The sequence below is a fragment of the Cajanus cajan genome, chromosome 7 (assembly GCF_000230855.2).
Source record: "Cajanus cajan strain Asha chromosome 7, NIPB_CcT2T_4, whole genome shotgun sequence".
NCBI classification, from domain to species: Eukaryota; Viridiplantae; Streptophyta; class Magnoliopsida; order Fabales; family Fabaceae; genus Cajanus; species Cajanus cajan.
Genome location: NC_138523.1, coordinates 8,011,009 through 8,026,993, shown reverse-complemented (window position 1 = coordinate 8,026,993; position 15,985 = coordinate 8,011,009). Strand labels below are relative to the sequence as shown.

The 15,985-nt window shown below is 34.2% G+C and overlaps 2 protein-coding genes across 2 annotated transcripts; one reads left to right on the top strand and one right to left on the bottom strand.

Annotated features, from left to right (window-relative positions):
* Positions 1–909: 909 nt before the first annotated feature.
* On the bottom strand, positions 910–1,608 carry LOC114916382 (putative inactive 2-oxoglutarate-dependent dioxygenase AOP2). The gene is made up of 2 exons (XM_083060676.1): positions 1,277–1,608; positions 910–928 (listed from the first exon to the last, which is right to left on the bottom strand). The coding sequence occupies exons 1-2, from the start codon at positions 1,606–1,608 to the stop codon at positions 910–912; spliced, it is 351 nt and encodes a 116-aa protein (XP_082916802.1).
* An 11,008-nt stretch (positions 1,609–12,616) lies between these two features.
* On the top strand, positions 12,617–15,514 carry LOC145949792 (uncharacterized). The gene is made up of 5 exons (XM_083060675.1): positions 12,617–12,793; positions 12,945–12,980; positions 13,433–13,577; positions 13,860–14,630; positions 14,799–15,514. The coding sequence occupies exons 1-5, from the start codon at positions 12,617–12,619 to the stop codon at positions 15,512–15,514; spliced, it is 1,845 nt and encodes a 614-aa protein (XP_082916801.1).
* The last annotated feature ends 471 nt before the right edge of the window (positions 15,515–15,985 follow it).

The window sequence follows — 15,985 nt, the reverse complement described above, 5'->3', positions numbered from 1 at the left end:
CCTCAATAATTTAAAAAATGTCAATGTGGGACTTTCCGTCCAAATTTCATAAATGGTGTTAAATGTAGATGACGTGGATGCTACGTAGATGCATAGGTGGCATGGTACCATACTCCTTCTTTAATGCACCTGGAATAGTCCATTCTGAAATCAGAACGACCTGTTCTGATCTCACTCGTTGTGTGTTAATATTGTATCTGAAATGGCCCATTCCAGATGTAAATGTAACACACAACGAGTGCATCAGAATGACCCGTTCCAGAACGCCAACCAGGATTTAATGTTTAAATTTAAGTGTTACATTTCAACAAAATGTTCAACAAAATGCAGTTAGTCGTACTTTACTGTCTGAACCTCCACGACCTAGAACAGTAGATGCAATAAACCTATGCATAATTCTAATGGCAGAGTGACAAAATGTAAATGAATTGTATTTACCAGCCTCCCATTGTGTATGACCTGTTATAGCCCCCCAAAACATGTATGGATTAAATGATCTTGGGTTTTTTCCCCTATGGTTCGAAATTCAAAGATACCATTGAATTCCTCCAAATTGAGACGATACTTTATATTAAAAAGTCTAAAAAAAATCAATCTTGGTTCACAATTTGCCCCAGTCAAAATTTTAATATGGAGAGAATTAAGAAATTCAAGAACCATCCTTGGATCTGGAACGGTCTGTTCTGAAACCAATACGGTCTGTTCCGCTTACATTCGTTGTGTGTTAATTTTGTATCTGGAACGACCCGTTCTAGATGCAAAATTAATAAATAAAAAAAACTCATGAATATTGTATGATTAGATAAAATATATATAGGAGTATTCTTGGGTTAGGTTAATTAGTTTAGTTTTGAGAAAAAATAAAGTTCAAACCAATTAACTTTATTTTATTCAAGGTTTAATTTTAACCTAATTAGAACCAAACCACCTTCAAAGTTGAATGGATTAGTTCAGTTCATCAGATATTCAATAAAAAAATTATTTAAAAAAATAAAAATAAATATAATTTTGAAATGCAAAGAAAATTTTCAAAAATGACACACAATATTACTATATTAACAAATAAAAAGTAATAAGACATATATGGTTGATTTAATTCAAGTTTATTACCCTGGTTTCAAAAATCATAAGATCCCAATATATTAGTTAGATAAAATCTTAATTAATTAATATGATTTGGTTTAAACATTAAGTTTATCGGATTGATTAGAACTGATAAACATTTCTAATAAAATAAGTAATATATTTGATAATAAGCAACAAATTATATATGTACCAGAATTGATCATTTCCGTTTGGCCACATTTTTTGTGCGAAATTTTGAATTCCCTCTAGTGTTGTTCCCTCATCTATACCCAGGCCTTCGTGAAGAGGAATGTGTGGGCGTTGACCAACGTAGCCTTTCAAAGGCATGCCCTCATATATGTTTCTTTGTTTGGTTTCAGCTGAGAGATCGAAGAGCTCCTTCATTGAACTGAACAAACCGTTTTGAAGCCCAACAGAAGCTTTACCATACACAGCTACGAAGCAACCATATTCTTCAAATGCTTTGCGCACCCTTGTGCACGTTGTTAACCAGCAATTGGTCCCTGACTTCAAATCTTCCATGTGAAATCTAGAATAGGAACCCCAAGCGTGTGCTTCAGCGGTAGGGTTGATCCATACTTAAGCAAGGTCAGGGGTTTGAATTCTGTCTTGTGTATGCAGCCGCGTTAAATCTTGGGGCTAGCTATCTTATCCTTTGAGGTGCCTCCAACGTAGCGAGGAGATTAGTCACTGCTATCGGCAGTGGATACTCCAGGAATGAACAAAAAAAAAATCTAGAACAGGAAGCATGGGCTGTCCTTCTGAACCCATTGATTCTGATGTTATGATCTCTGTTAGTTATTGGTTTTGCTTGCTAGTTTTGAATGCACCGTTTAAAATGTTGAGTTTTATTTTCTTTAGTAGATACGATGGTGTTGATGTTTGACCAATATATAACATTTTTATTTGATATTTTTGTAGGCATATTTGGATATCCTGGTCATCATGTGATTCATGTCCTAACTAGTTGGGACCAGATTGACATGATATTTTGATAGAGTATATTCTTTGGATCGTTTTTATACATAAGAAAAAAATTTCTCTTATAAACAAATTTTATGTTTCCGTTTCATTTAATAATATTCTTAAAATAATTTTTTTATAATACGACTCTTTTGTTTCTCCACTTTTCTTTTGATACTTATGATAAAATAATTTAATTATAAATAATTTGAAATTATAAAATTTAACACAATTAATTAATTCATTTTTAATGTAAAAAATATTTTATTTTATTTTTATTTTTAAAAAAAGAATAGAGAGAATATATGATTTAAAATATAACACATAATTAAGAAATAAAAATGGTGGTGGTTCACTTTACCCTAATCTATAAGCTTGTAAAAATAAAAGAAAAACTTCAAGATTAGATAACATATGTTGAACAAAAATTTCATTTCAAGACAAATTATTAGATCTAATTTTTTCCCAAGACTTTAAATTCTATCTCCTAAATAAAATTAATTCATCACAAAAAGAAGGATCCCTATTTACTTAAATTCGGTCACTATTCCTTTTATTGGTATTATTGTGTTTTTACTAATTACATAACTTTCCATGATTTTGATGATAAAAAAACAATCATTAATGGAATTTTTGTTTTAAAATTGATTATTTTGGGATTTAAAATTAGGTTATTTTTCTAATTTTAAAACACTCAAATTGGCAACCAGGAATTATTCCCTTTCTTCAAGTCTTCCATGCGGAAAACTAGAACAGGAAGCATGGGTTGTCCAGATCCCATTAATTATATGTCTAACTCTATTTATTATTTGTTTCGGAGGCTATTTTTTTATATTTTTTTATTTATTTATTATTTTTTTTTACAACAAAGCTTAGATTAGAGCAGTGTTTAAAAAACCGGACCGAACCGGCCGGTCGGACCGGTTGGACCGGGAACCGGTGGTCCAGCCGGTCCGAACCTTAAGTTGGATCGGTTATGCAGTCGACCCGTTTCAAACCGGATTGAACCGGTCAATTTTCCGGTTCAACCGGTGAACCGGTGGGTCAAACCGGTTCAACCACTTTTTTTTATTTTTATTTTTTATTTTTTATTTTTTATTTTTTAAGGGATCATAAACCACAAAAATAATAATGAAAATTGAATCTTTTAATAGAAGAACAAAGATTCTTATTAAATATAACAATAACTACTTGTTCTAATGTATTTGTTTATATAATATACAACTTAAATAACTTTTATAGTATATTATTAATTTTATATTATATATTTAATAATATAATATATATATATATGCAAATATTACATATATTATTTTGTGATATCAATTGCAAGCATATTATATATGTACATATTATTTATATTTTTAATTTGTATTAATATACAGTTTAATATGTAATTTTTTATATATTTTTTACAAAATAAAAATAAAAATAATTTTAAATAAGATAGAAAAATTGAAATTTAAAATAAGATATAAATTTATTAAAATTTATAAGTATAAAATATATTTAATATGAATATTTTTTTAATAAAAATAAATAAAAACCGAGTCATGCGGTTCAACTAGTGACCCACCGGTTCAACCTTTGACCTACTGACCCAGTACCTTAACCGATTCGATAACCGGTCCGGTTTTTAAAACTATGAATTAGAGTATGACAATCCTATGATTTTGTAAAATCAGAAAGTCAATCACCAGATTCTTTAAAAATTTCAATGTAACTACTGACTATTTATATGTGATAATATTAGTTGGGATTTGATTAACATGATATCTAAACAAAGAATACACTGTAAATGATTTTAAATATAAAAAATAACTAAAGCATAAAATTTAAAGATGTAAGGAGATTTACATGAATAATATTTTATAATATATGTGCCAAAAACAAATTATGTCAATGTAAATATAATAATATCATGTGTAACATGTTAAATTATTATATGTTATTGGATAGATTGGAGGTGCCGCTCATGGTGATCCCGAGATTCCTGGATCAATAGTAAATATATATTAAATAAGTATTGTATAATATAATTAATATATATATATATATATATATATATATATATATGTGTGTGTGTCAAAAACAAAATTTGTCAATATTTTTTTTTATATCATTATGAAAGATAAAGGGCAAAAGTATACTAGAACCGGGATGACATAGAATCAACCCCTAAAGCAAATAAAATAAAATTTGGAGGACTCCTCCATGAAACAATCGAGTTCAAATGTTGGAAAACCCACCTTGCTAGAGTATGGGCCACATAGTTGATTTCGCGAGAGATACAAACAAACTCCACCTCCAAAGCTTGGGAACACTGATCTGCCAACCTCCTAACAATATCATAGTATTTATTGTTACGGGTTGCATCAATTGTCCCGTGGCGGAGGTTAGGTGGGCCAAGTCACTGTCGAATCATGGCGCTTGGGCTCCTACACTTTTAAGTAAAAAGAGTTGCGCCCTGACTATCAGCTATAGCTTTTGGCCTAGTGGTAAGCGCTCGATCCAACATTTATGTCTAAGTTGAGCCCCTCGCCTTGCACACATAGCTATTTTGATAACACCTAGACAATCGGATTCGCAAATAACCTTCTAACACCCCTCCTTCCAACAAAGCTCAAGGCCTTCGACAACTGCTAGTAGTTCTGCCCGGAAGGGGTCACTGCCTTAGAGGCCAACTGCAAACCCAAGTTTCCATTCCCCTACTGAATTTCACACAACACCACCAGCCCTCATAGCATTAAGTTGGGGAACAAAATTGCCATCTACATTAAGCTTAACCCAAGATGGTTCTAGGGGACTCCATTGAACGTTTACCTGCCACAATTTACATTTGGCAAGATAAATCTGGTTTTGCACCCAAGTTTCTTCAATCTGATGATACAAGTAAGACAGGGACCACATTATTACCGAGAAATGTCATGTTATTCCGAAACCTCCAAAGCCACCAAAGTAGATTAGCTAAGACAACCACTTGAGGATGTAGTATGATTGATCGCAGCTAAGCTACACACTCCATCTCAGCAAAGGAAATTTGGGACATGAGAGCAGAATCAAACCACACTTGACGAGAGTGTGGACAATCTCGAAGGGAATGGATGATGGACTCTAGACTATAGGAACAACGCGCACAAGAACTAGAGGGAGCCAAATGGCGCCTATAACGAGCATGGTTGGTAGGCAAAGCCCCATGCAGCCCTTGCCAGAGGAAAAAGCTAATCTTAACTAGCACCTCCAACTTCCAAACTCTTCGCCAAATCGCATTAGGAGTTGAATGAGAGGCATACTCCAAAAATTTGACTCTAGATGACACTATGTAACAACCTGAGGCTTCACCTATCCAAGCAAAAGTATCTCTGCCACTCTGAACCAACGGAACTTGCACCTGTTGAACCCTTGTCGCAATTTCTGAGGGAAGTACCATACTCAATGAGTCAAACTTCCATCTCCCTTGTTCCCAAAAACTAGCCACATTTCTATCTAAATCAGAAATATGTACGAATTGAACCAGACGACCCAAGGCTCCCACTCCCATCCAATCATCAAACCACATGGAGGATTGCCCATCTGCTAGACAGGGCTGGAATCCCTCCCGCAGCTTCCCCATTGCTTTCACAATGCTAAGCCACACTTGAGAACTTCCCCTCTGCTTAGTGGCACATAGAATTGACTGACCATTAAGATATTTTTGAGAAAGAAGGCGAACCCAGGGTTTGGTTGGATTTTCAACAAAATCCCACAACAACTTTCCTAATAATGCAACATTCATGGTACGAGTTTCGCGCAAACCCAAACCACCATAATCCTTAGACTGTGTAACTACCTCCAAACCAACATGGAACCAAAACCTTGAGCCGCCATTATTGGACCAAAGCAAGGACCGACATGCATGGTTAACCTTATTGCAAACTGCTGATGGTAGCTAGAGAGAGTTCATGTTGTACACATGCATTGCTGAGACTGTTGACTTGATCAGGCAAAACTTTCTAGCCTTATTTAAAAGCTTTCCTTTCCAGGAGGCAAGGCGAACATTGATTTTATCCACTACACCATGAAAATATGCTATCTTAGATGACCCTATAATCATTAGCGTGCCTAGATATTTCTTGATCCGAGTAGTGTGATGAATACCAAGTATATCTTCTAGCTTTTCCACCTGCATTTTATCCACTTTCTTCGAGACCACGACTTTGGACTTGTCCAAATTAATTTTTAAACCTGAAGCCTCAAATAACTCCATTAGGACGTTGTTCACCAACTCAACCTGGTTCACAGAAGCTTGGCAGAAAAGCATTACATCATCAACGAAAAATAAATGGGTGAGCTGTAAACCTCCCTGTGACAATGATAAAGGATTCCAAATTCCTGAAAGGTGTAGTTCAGAAATGCGCAATGCTAATCGTTCCATGTAGAAAATGAAGAGATATGGCGACAGAGGGTCCCCTTGGCGTGAACCACGTTCAGGTACAAATGATGGAAGGGCACCTCCGTTCCAAAGAATTTGAAAAATTTGTATGCTTCACACCCCACATAATGAGTTGGATAATAACCGGAGGAAACCCAAACCTGTTCAAAGTAGCCTCCAGAAACCTCCAACTCACCCTGTTGTAAGCTTTCTCTAAATCAAGTTTCAATACTAGCGAACCCACCCTTGAGTTATTTATGTGGGTGTGAGTTAATACTTCTTGAGAAATAATACAATTGTCTCTTGTGCCTCGCCCAGGAATGAAGCTACCTTGAAAAGGGCCAATAAGATCACCCAAAAAAGGTCTAAGGTGAGCTATCAGGACCTTGGAGATAGTTTTCCAGGCCACATTACAAAGGCTAATAGGTCTAACTTCTTTCAGAGCGGTGGGGACCTCTACCTTCGAAATTAGGACTATTTGTGTCTCCAAAAGAGCAGGATCAGAGAATCCGACCTGAAATGCATCACGCACTGTCTTCCACAACTCTTCCCCTACGATAGGCCAATAATGTTTATAGAAAAAGGCGGAAACCCATCTGGCCCCGGGGATTTAAAGGAGCCCATGCTCATGATAGCCTTTATCTTTATCTTAGTTTTTTTTAAACTAAGGTAAGGGAGATCATACCTTTATCTTTTTAAATTTTATATACTATTATGTTTGTTTATTTTAGGCTTAAATATGTTTAAACTACCTCGAATTAGCTCAATTTTCAGATTACTAATTTTTTTTAAAAAAAATTGTTAAAATTACCTGACAATTTTTTTTTTCAATTTAGTACTTGACATTAGTTTCCTCTGTTAAATAATGATGTGGCAAACGGACTGCCACGTGGACATGGTGATGACGTGGCAAATACTATTGGGTGATAACGTGGTTGTCCGTCTGCCATTTCATCACTTGATAGAGGGGGACCAATGTCAGGTACTAAATTGAAGAAAAAAAAATTATTTAGGTATTTAAAACAAAAAATAATAAATTAATAGTTAGTAATCTGAAAACCGACCTAATTAGAGGTAGTAATCTGGAAAACTAACCTAATTAAAGGTAGTAATCTGGAAAATCGACCTAATTGAAGGTAGAAATATGAAAATTGACCTAAGTGAAGGTAGTAATCTGAAAATTGTCACTGAAGGACAACTTATTTTGAGGCCACCATATTTCGATTGCATAAATTACACTGAGTGAAAGGAGCGTATGCGAATTATTCATACAATCTATCGACTTCAAACTGTGGTTTGTCATAAAAAATGGACCAACAAAGATAGTGGACAATGAAGAAGTGGAGAAAAATGAAGATTAATAAGATGAAGAAGACATAAAACACCTGTAACTAGAAACAAAAGCAACAAATGTACATAAATTAGCTTCCCATTGATCATGTATGGAAACTATTGAACTTGATTATAAAAAAAGAAAATTATGGAATTATATTAAAACTCAGCATATATAATATATATGTGTGTAATATTTATATTTACTAATAATAAGTTTTTAAATAAAAATTTAATTTCAAATCTTATAAGTTTAACTTGTAAGATGGGAAAGTTAATGCCACAAATATTCACTTAACTTATATATATATATATATATATATATATATATATATATATTTTCAGTTTGTATCTTTCACGTATATGGAAGTACTGAAAATTTATTTGCTAAGTCAAGTCTCCTCCAGACGGACTTCTAGCTACTTTCACTTCAAATCTTTTTTTTTTTTTTTTACGTTTCCATCATATGTAATAAATAAATAAAAAAAGGTGTAGCAGAGTCAAGTCTCCTTCAATTAGGTTAGTTTTCAGATTACTACCTTCAATTAGGTCATTTTTCAGATTACTACCTTTAATTAGGTCGATTTTTCAGATTACTACCTCCAATTAAGTCAGTTTTCAGATTACTACCTATTAATTTATTATTTTTTATTTTAAATACCTAACTAATTATTTTTTCTTCAATTTAGTATCTGACGTTGGTCCCCCTCTGTCAAGTTATGACGTGGTAGATGGATTACCACGTCATCACCCAATAGTGTTTGCCACATCATCACCATGTCCACGTGGCAGTCCCTTTCATGATGTGACAAACACTGTTAGGTGATGACGTGGTAGTCCGTTTGCCACGTCATCATTTAACAGAGAAAACTAACGTCAGGTACTAAATAGAAAATAAAAAAAAAATTGTCAGGTAATTTTAACAAAAAAAATTAAAAAGTAGTAATCTGGAAATCGAGCTAATTCAAGGTAGTTTAAACATATTTAAGCCTTTATTTTATGTTATATCTATGTGTATTTACTTAGTGAGGTGTCCCTAACTTTATTTATTTGTTTTATCTAAGATATTTTTTACTCTTAATAATTAATAAGATGTTCCTAGTCTATGTTGTTTAATTATTTTATTATGTTTATCACTTTCATTTACTTTATTAATATTCTTTAATACATTTCATTTACGTAAATTATATTATATTAAATTTTAAATAATTAAAAATACTCAAACTTATTTAGTTTAATTATTAATATTAATTATAATATAGTTTGTAAAATATCTTAAACTCATCTTATTGTTATTTCTTCATGCATTTATAAAGATAAATATTATTCTTTGGCCATAAGAATGAAAGTTTAAATTAATTTGTATTTGGAGGTTTACCTTGAGGATTTAAATGAGTAAAAACTTAAGGTGAAATAACCTTTAGTCATTTGTTATTATAAAACTCATTTATCTTGACTAGTCACTACAAACATAATTCAAATTTTTATTATATCAAGAAGAATTAATATATTCATTTAGTATTGGTTAAAAATATTTTTATGCATATTGTTTAGTTATTGATATTTATTGGATAATTGTTCTCACTCCTTATTTTTCTTGTTTAAAATATTTAATTATAATGGAAAATAGATGGATTTACCAACCGTACCAGCCCTTTTCACTTTCGTTATCACTGCCATTTTTTCGGGTACCAGTTGAGGTATGGACGCAACTGCAAATGTCGTTACATTTCAAGGCATAGGAGTATCGACATTTGTATTTACACCAACCCAACAAAACCCTATTATTATAGTGGTCAAATAGTAGTCACTTTCTATCTTCTCCCAGTTAATCACGTTAACTCCATAGTAAATATGTATCAACCTAATATGTAAATATTGTAATAGAAGTGTGAGAAATAAGTAGTTTATACTTTTGTACATTATTGTAAATATTTTAGAATAGTACGTTATGTAAATATAAGCTAACTATATATACATAAGTTGACAAAATCTTCTTTGTTTTTATGTAAAATATTATTATTAATATAGTTGTGTTAATAATGTATAAGAAATATATATTTAATATTATGCTTATTATTATACAAATTGGGCGTTACACCAACTTCTATAAAACCTTTGGGTCGATTCATTAAAATTTCTTCTTCCAAGTCACCATTTAAGAAGACAATTTTTACATCAATTTGATGAATTTCCAAATTAAAAACACAAGCAAGACCAATTAAGACTCTAATAGTAGTAACTTTAGAAATAAGAGAATATGTATCTGTTAAGGTTACTCGAAAACCATATGACTCGAAAAGGGTATTTGTGAAAGCTACTCGAAACGAAGATAAAGGTCAACACTTTCCAGGATCGTATTAGGAGCCTTAATTGTTCGCGCTCAAAATGTGGTCGAATCGAACAGAGAAATGCTCGAAAAATAGATAAAGGAGGTTACTAGAGGTTTCCTAAAAGGGTTGAGGAGTCAAACCAGAGCACTTATTACTTATTAGAAAGAGAATCGAAAAGATAAAAAACACGTGGGATGAACGGTTATGAGAAGTTATATGTCAGACCACGTAATGAGAAAGTAGTGGATAACGGTTATTTTCCAATAACTCACACGTACACAATTAACTGCCCTTGATTAGCTCTATAAATATGCAAGGCATGGTAATTTACGGTGGTCGAAAAACTCATACTTGAACTGAACTCTCAAGCACTCACCGCCTGCGCATATGGCTTCGGTCCAAGGAATTATTTTTGGGTATGACCACTTCTCGACCACTTTTCTTTTCTGCTTTTAGGATTAGGATTAGTGTAGTCTTCTTTGTTTCCTTTAATCACGTAGTTTTAGATTGTTAGTATTGTAATGCATGAACATTATGCAAAGTGAACCATGATCTGTATTGCAAATATATCCATTGTTCATTCTGTTCATCTGAGTATTTATGTGCATGAAAATTATTACTTGTTAATTATTGATGAATACTTAGAAACAAGTAACTACTAATCTTTCTACTCCATCTTTTCTCGTTCCGTAAAATTCAAAGCATCGTTCCGTAAAATTCAAAGCATAATACCTAAATTGAAACGCTTGTCGTGCTAGTTCGAATAAAAAGAATCCGTGAAACTAATTCCACCATAAACAAATTGGCAGGCCCAGTGGGACATTCATAATTAAACTAGTTTTAGGTATGCATGTTGTATGAGACTTAGGAGTGAAAGAACCATGTCTACGTTTAATAATTCTAATAACAGGAATAATGATAATCAGGTAGATGTAGAACATGGAGATCCTAACTTAGATAATGTAGTTGTTGTGACGAGGGGGGCAACATCACCTCCTGTAGTACTCGAAAATGTGGCTAGGCAACCCAACGTGTCCCAAGAACTAGTAAATGCCACTAGAGAATATCCCTGGGGTATGCCACAGAATTGGCGAAATACCCAGCCTGTACACGTCAAAATGCCAATACCCTATTTAGGACCAAATTCACAAATGCATGTATCCCCACAGGGTTATAATCCTGGTCCAAATGGTTTGGGTTTCATCATGCAAGACCCGTACCAACACGTAGGCACTAGTCACGAAGGGTCTCTGGTTCGACAGAGTAATTATATCCCCACAGGGATTAGTAATCAAGCCATGATGGCTCTTCGACAACAGATGAACCATAGTAATCATGACATGGTCAATTTGTTGTCAACCCAAATGCATAATATAATGACTCCTTTGTATGAATTAATAAACAAAATAGGAGATAAATTGGGTGATGGACCACCTTCGAGGAGCCATGAGTGCAAATCTGAACGACATGGAAAATCTAGGTGGGAATGGAATTTTTCCTCAAAACGTAGGTCGACCTAATAGGAATCCCAATGATGATTTAGATCAAATGGTAGAAAGGATACTAAACAAGCATGGTTTCGAGGTAGGTCGAAATGAACGTCCTTATTTTGTGTAAACATTTCCAAATCACGTAACTCAAGTAGAATTGCCTAGGGGGACAAAGGTCCCAAAATTTTCAAAATTCGCGGGAGAATTAAATGAGTCTACGATCGAACATATAGCTAGGTATCTAGTCGAATGTGGGGATTTGGCGAACAATGAGTATTTAAAAATGAATTATTTTCCGAGTTCGCTGACTAAGCACGCTTTTACATGGTTCACAACCTTACCTCCTAATTCGATAAACACTTGGGTTCAATTGGAAGGTAGTTTTCATGAACATTTCTTCAGAGAAGAAACGAAAGTTAGTATAATCGATCTAATGAACATTAAGAGACAAAGCCATGAAACGGTAGATGACTATTTAAATAGGTTCAGGCAATTAAAATCTCGATGTTATACTAATATACCTGAGCATGAATTAGTTAAGATTGCAGCAACAGGGTTAGATTTCTCAATACGTAAAAAATTGGTAAATGAATAGTTAAGAGATATGGCTCAATTAGCAGAAAAACAAAGAAAGATCGAATGGACCGTGAGGTCGAAAAGAAAGAATAAAAACAAAAAACAAAGAAAGATCGAATGGACCCCAAGGTCGAAAAGAAAGAAGATAAAGAGCAAGAGTCAGAGCTTAAGTTGGATTGTATTTTCGATGATTCGTCATTGGGATTCGAAAGAGCAAGCAATGAAGAACATAAGTTGGAAGCTCAGGACCCACTTGAAGAAATTAATTTGGGAACTGTCGAAAATAGAAAGGTTACTTACATTAGCAAACTCTTGCAAGGAGAACTAAAGAAGGAATTAATTCGAGTACTGCATGAATATAAAGAATGCTTTGCATGGGATTATGAAGAAATGTCGGGGTTAGATCGAGGATTGATTGGCTACCCATGATCCCTAGAAAGAAACCTGTCAAGCAAAGCCCTCGAAGGTTCGCTCCTGAAGTAATCGAAAAGATCAAGGAAGAAATCGAGAGATTACTGAAAGCAAAGTTCATCAGGACTTCAAGATATGCTGAGTGGATATCGAATGTCGTGCCTGTTATAAAGAAGAATGGAAAACTCAGGGTATGCATTGATTTTTGAGATCTCAACACAGCAACCCCCAAGGATGAGTATCCTATGCCTATTGCCTAAACTATGATAGATGCTGCTGCAGTTAATGAAATTATGAGTTTACTTGATGGTTATTCTGGATATAACCAAATTTATATTGCAGCTAATGATGTATCGAAAACTGCTTTTCGATGTCCAGGTGTTTTAGGCGTCTATGAATGGGTGATGATGCCATTTGGATTAAAAAACGCAAGTGCCACTTATCAGAGGAAAATGAATTTAATATTCCATGATTTAATTGGTAAGTTTGTACAAGTGTATATTGACGATATAATTGTTGGGTCGAAACAAAAGGAGGATCACTTATGCCATTTAAAATTATCTTTCGAGAGAATGAGAAAACATGGTTTAAAAATGAATCCACTAAAATGTGCTTTTGGTGTTACAACGGGAGAGTTTCTGGGATTTGTCATACACCAGAAAGGGATCGAAGTGGATAGAAACAAGACTAAAGCTATCATGGAGACTAAACTTCCATCGAACAAGAAAGAACTTCAATCTCTCCTAGGTAAAGTAAACTTCCTGAGAAGATTTATATCGAACTTTTCTGGCAAAACTAAAGTGTTTTCTCCTCTTTTACGTCTAAAAAAGGAGCAAGAATTTTGTTGGAATGAAGAGCACCAGAAGGCGTTCGATGAAATCAAAGTTTATTTGGCTCATCCTCCAGTTCTTGCACCACTCTCTAAAGGAAAGCAACTGAAGTTGTACATTTCAGCTAGCGATTCGACTATTGCGGGCATGCTGGTGCAAGATGATGATAATGGCATCGAGAGAGTCATTTATTATTTAAGTCGAATGTTAGTAGGAGCCGAAACTAGATATACTCCTTTAGAGAAATTGTTTAAATCTTTATGTTGCTTGTACAAAGTTGAAGTATTATCTTAGACCTTGTGATGTTGTAATATTTTGTCGAAGTAGTGTGATTAAGTATATGTTGTGTAAACCTATTTTACATTCTCGAATTGGCAAATGGGCACTTGCGTTAACTGAATATTCATTAACTTTCGAGCCATTAAAGCAACTAAGGGACAAGTAATTGCAGATTTTCTTGCGGACCACTCGAAAGAAGCTGGGGAAGTTGATTACTTAACCACTAAGCCCTGGGAATTATTTTTTGATGGCTTGAAACATGAATTAGGCACTAGGATAGGTTTGTTAATCATTTCTCCTGAAGGAATTCCAACTAAGTTATCATTCAAAACAAATAGAGGATACTCGAATAATGAAACTGAATATCAAGCGCTCATTACTGGACTCGAGATCCTTAAAGAGTTAGGTGCTAAGAATGTGGTAGTCCGAGGAGATTCACAACTCGTTATTAAACAACTAACTCAGGAATATAAGTGTTTGAATGAAAAACTAATCGAATTCAAAACTCGAGCTGTACAATTACTAAACGCATTCGATGCAGTCGAATTACAACATGTTTCTCGACATGCGAATACCATCGCAAATGAATTGGCTCAGGTGGCATCGGGGTATAAAGTAAGTAAGAAATGTCTCGAGTCTCTGATTCATACAGAAAATGAATTGATATGCCATCTAGAGAGTCTAAGTGTCAGTTCATCGAGTCAACAAGATTGGAGAAAAGAATTGGTTGAATATTTACAAAATCCAAATTTGAAAGTTGAAAGAAGGATCAAACTCCAAGCCCTCAATTATGTTATGCTAAACAACGAGTTATACAAAAAGGGTTTCAATGGGGTTTTTTTCAAATGCCTTGGGAATCATGAGAGTTACATAGCTATGGCAGAAGTACATGAAGGTATCTGTGGTGCACATCAAGCAGGTGAAAAGATGAAGTGGACCTTGTCGAGAAAAGGGTTTTATTGGCCAACCATGATTAAAGATTGCATCGAATTCGTAAAAAGTTGTGAGGAATGTCAAAGACATGGGCCAATACAAAGGGTACCTACAAGTGAATTGCATTCAATCATTAAACCCTAGCCATTTCAAGGTTGGGCAATCAACATAATAGGGCAAATTCATCCACCCTCCTCGAAAAATCATAAATATATACTAGTTGTCATAGATTATTTCACAAAGTGGGTTGAGGCAATTCTGTTGAAGGAAGTTGAGCAAAAAGAAATAATTGATTTTATCGAGGATCATATTATAACAAGGTTTGGGATTCCCCAAACAATCACTACTGATCAAGGCACGGTGTTTACGGGTCGAAAAGTTGCTCAATATGCTGAATCACGGGGAATTAAGTTGATAACTTCGACACCATATTATGCACAAGCAAATGGACAAGTAGAAACCGCTAACAAAATTATTATCAGTTTGATTAAGAAGCATATCTCGAGCAAGCCTCGAAATTGGCACGAAACACTTGTCCAAATTTTATGGGCCTATAGAAATTCTCCTAGAGATGCCACAAAGACTACTCCATATAAACTGGTGTATGGGCATGAAGCTATTCTTCTTATAGATATTAATTTACAATCAATTCATATACAGAAACAGAGTGATTTTCCCAACGAGGATTATTGGAATTTAATGTATGACAAGTTAGTATCTTTAGAAGAAGAAAGGTTGTTGGCCCTACAAAATATGGTTCAACAAAAGGAAAGAATCGAGAAAACATACAATAAGAGAATCAAAGCGCGTAGTTTTCGAGTTGGTGACTTAGTGCTAAAAGTGATTCTTCCCATGGATCAAAAATCTTGACACTTTGGGAAGTGGTCTTCTAATTGGGAAGGTCCCTTCATAATTGATCAAGTATACTCAAAAAATGCGTATGTGATCAAAGAAATAAATTCGAAAATGGCAAGCAAAGTAATTAATGGAAAATACTTGAAGTGCTTTCATAAAAGAACAGAATGTTAAAATATGTGTCCAATACAAAGAGAAATTTAAAAATCAAATGTTTAAAAAATTAACTATTACAGAACTTGGACTTGAACTCTTTGAAAGCGTCATAAGCTTCATCCAAGTTCTGTCTTCGAACGTCACATTGACTCTCCAAGTGTTTCTTGTGCTCCAATGTCTATGCAAGTCTCGAAGAAACCACTTTGCCCTCATCCTTCAAGTTCTTTTGACGTTGAACAACCTCTTGACTTTGAGTCTTCAGAGTAGCCTGTTTGGAACGAAGGTTGTTCAACTCATGTTGCAAGGCTTCGATCGACGCAGTGCAATCCA

Coding starts and splice junctions, on each gene's coding strand:
- LOC114916382 (XM_083060676.1), bottom strand. CDS start 1,608: ATGGAAGATTTGAAGTCAGGGACCAATTGCTGGTTAACAACGTGCACA.
- LOC145949792 (XM_083060675.1), top strand. CDS start 12,617: ATGATCCCTAGAAAGAAACCTGTCAAGCAAAGCCCTCGAAGGTTCGCT. Junction 13,578..13,859: donor TAGCGATTCGACTATTGCGG/GCATGCTGGTGC, acceptor GAGCCATTAAAG/CAACTAAGGGACAAGTAATT. Junction 14,631..14,798: donor CTGTGGTGCACATCAAGCAG/GTGAAAAGATGA, acceptor AGCCATTTCAAG/GTTGGGCAATCAACATAATA.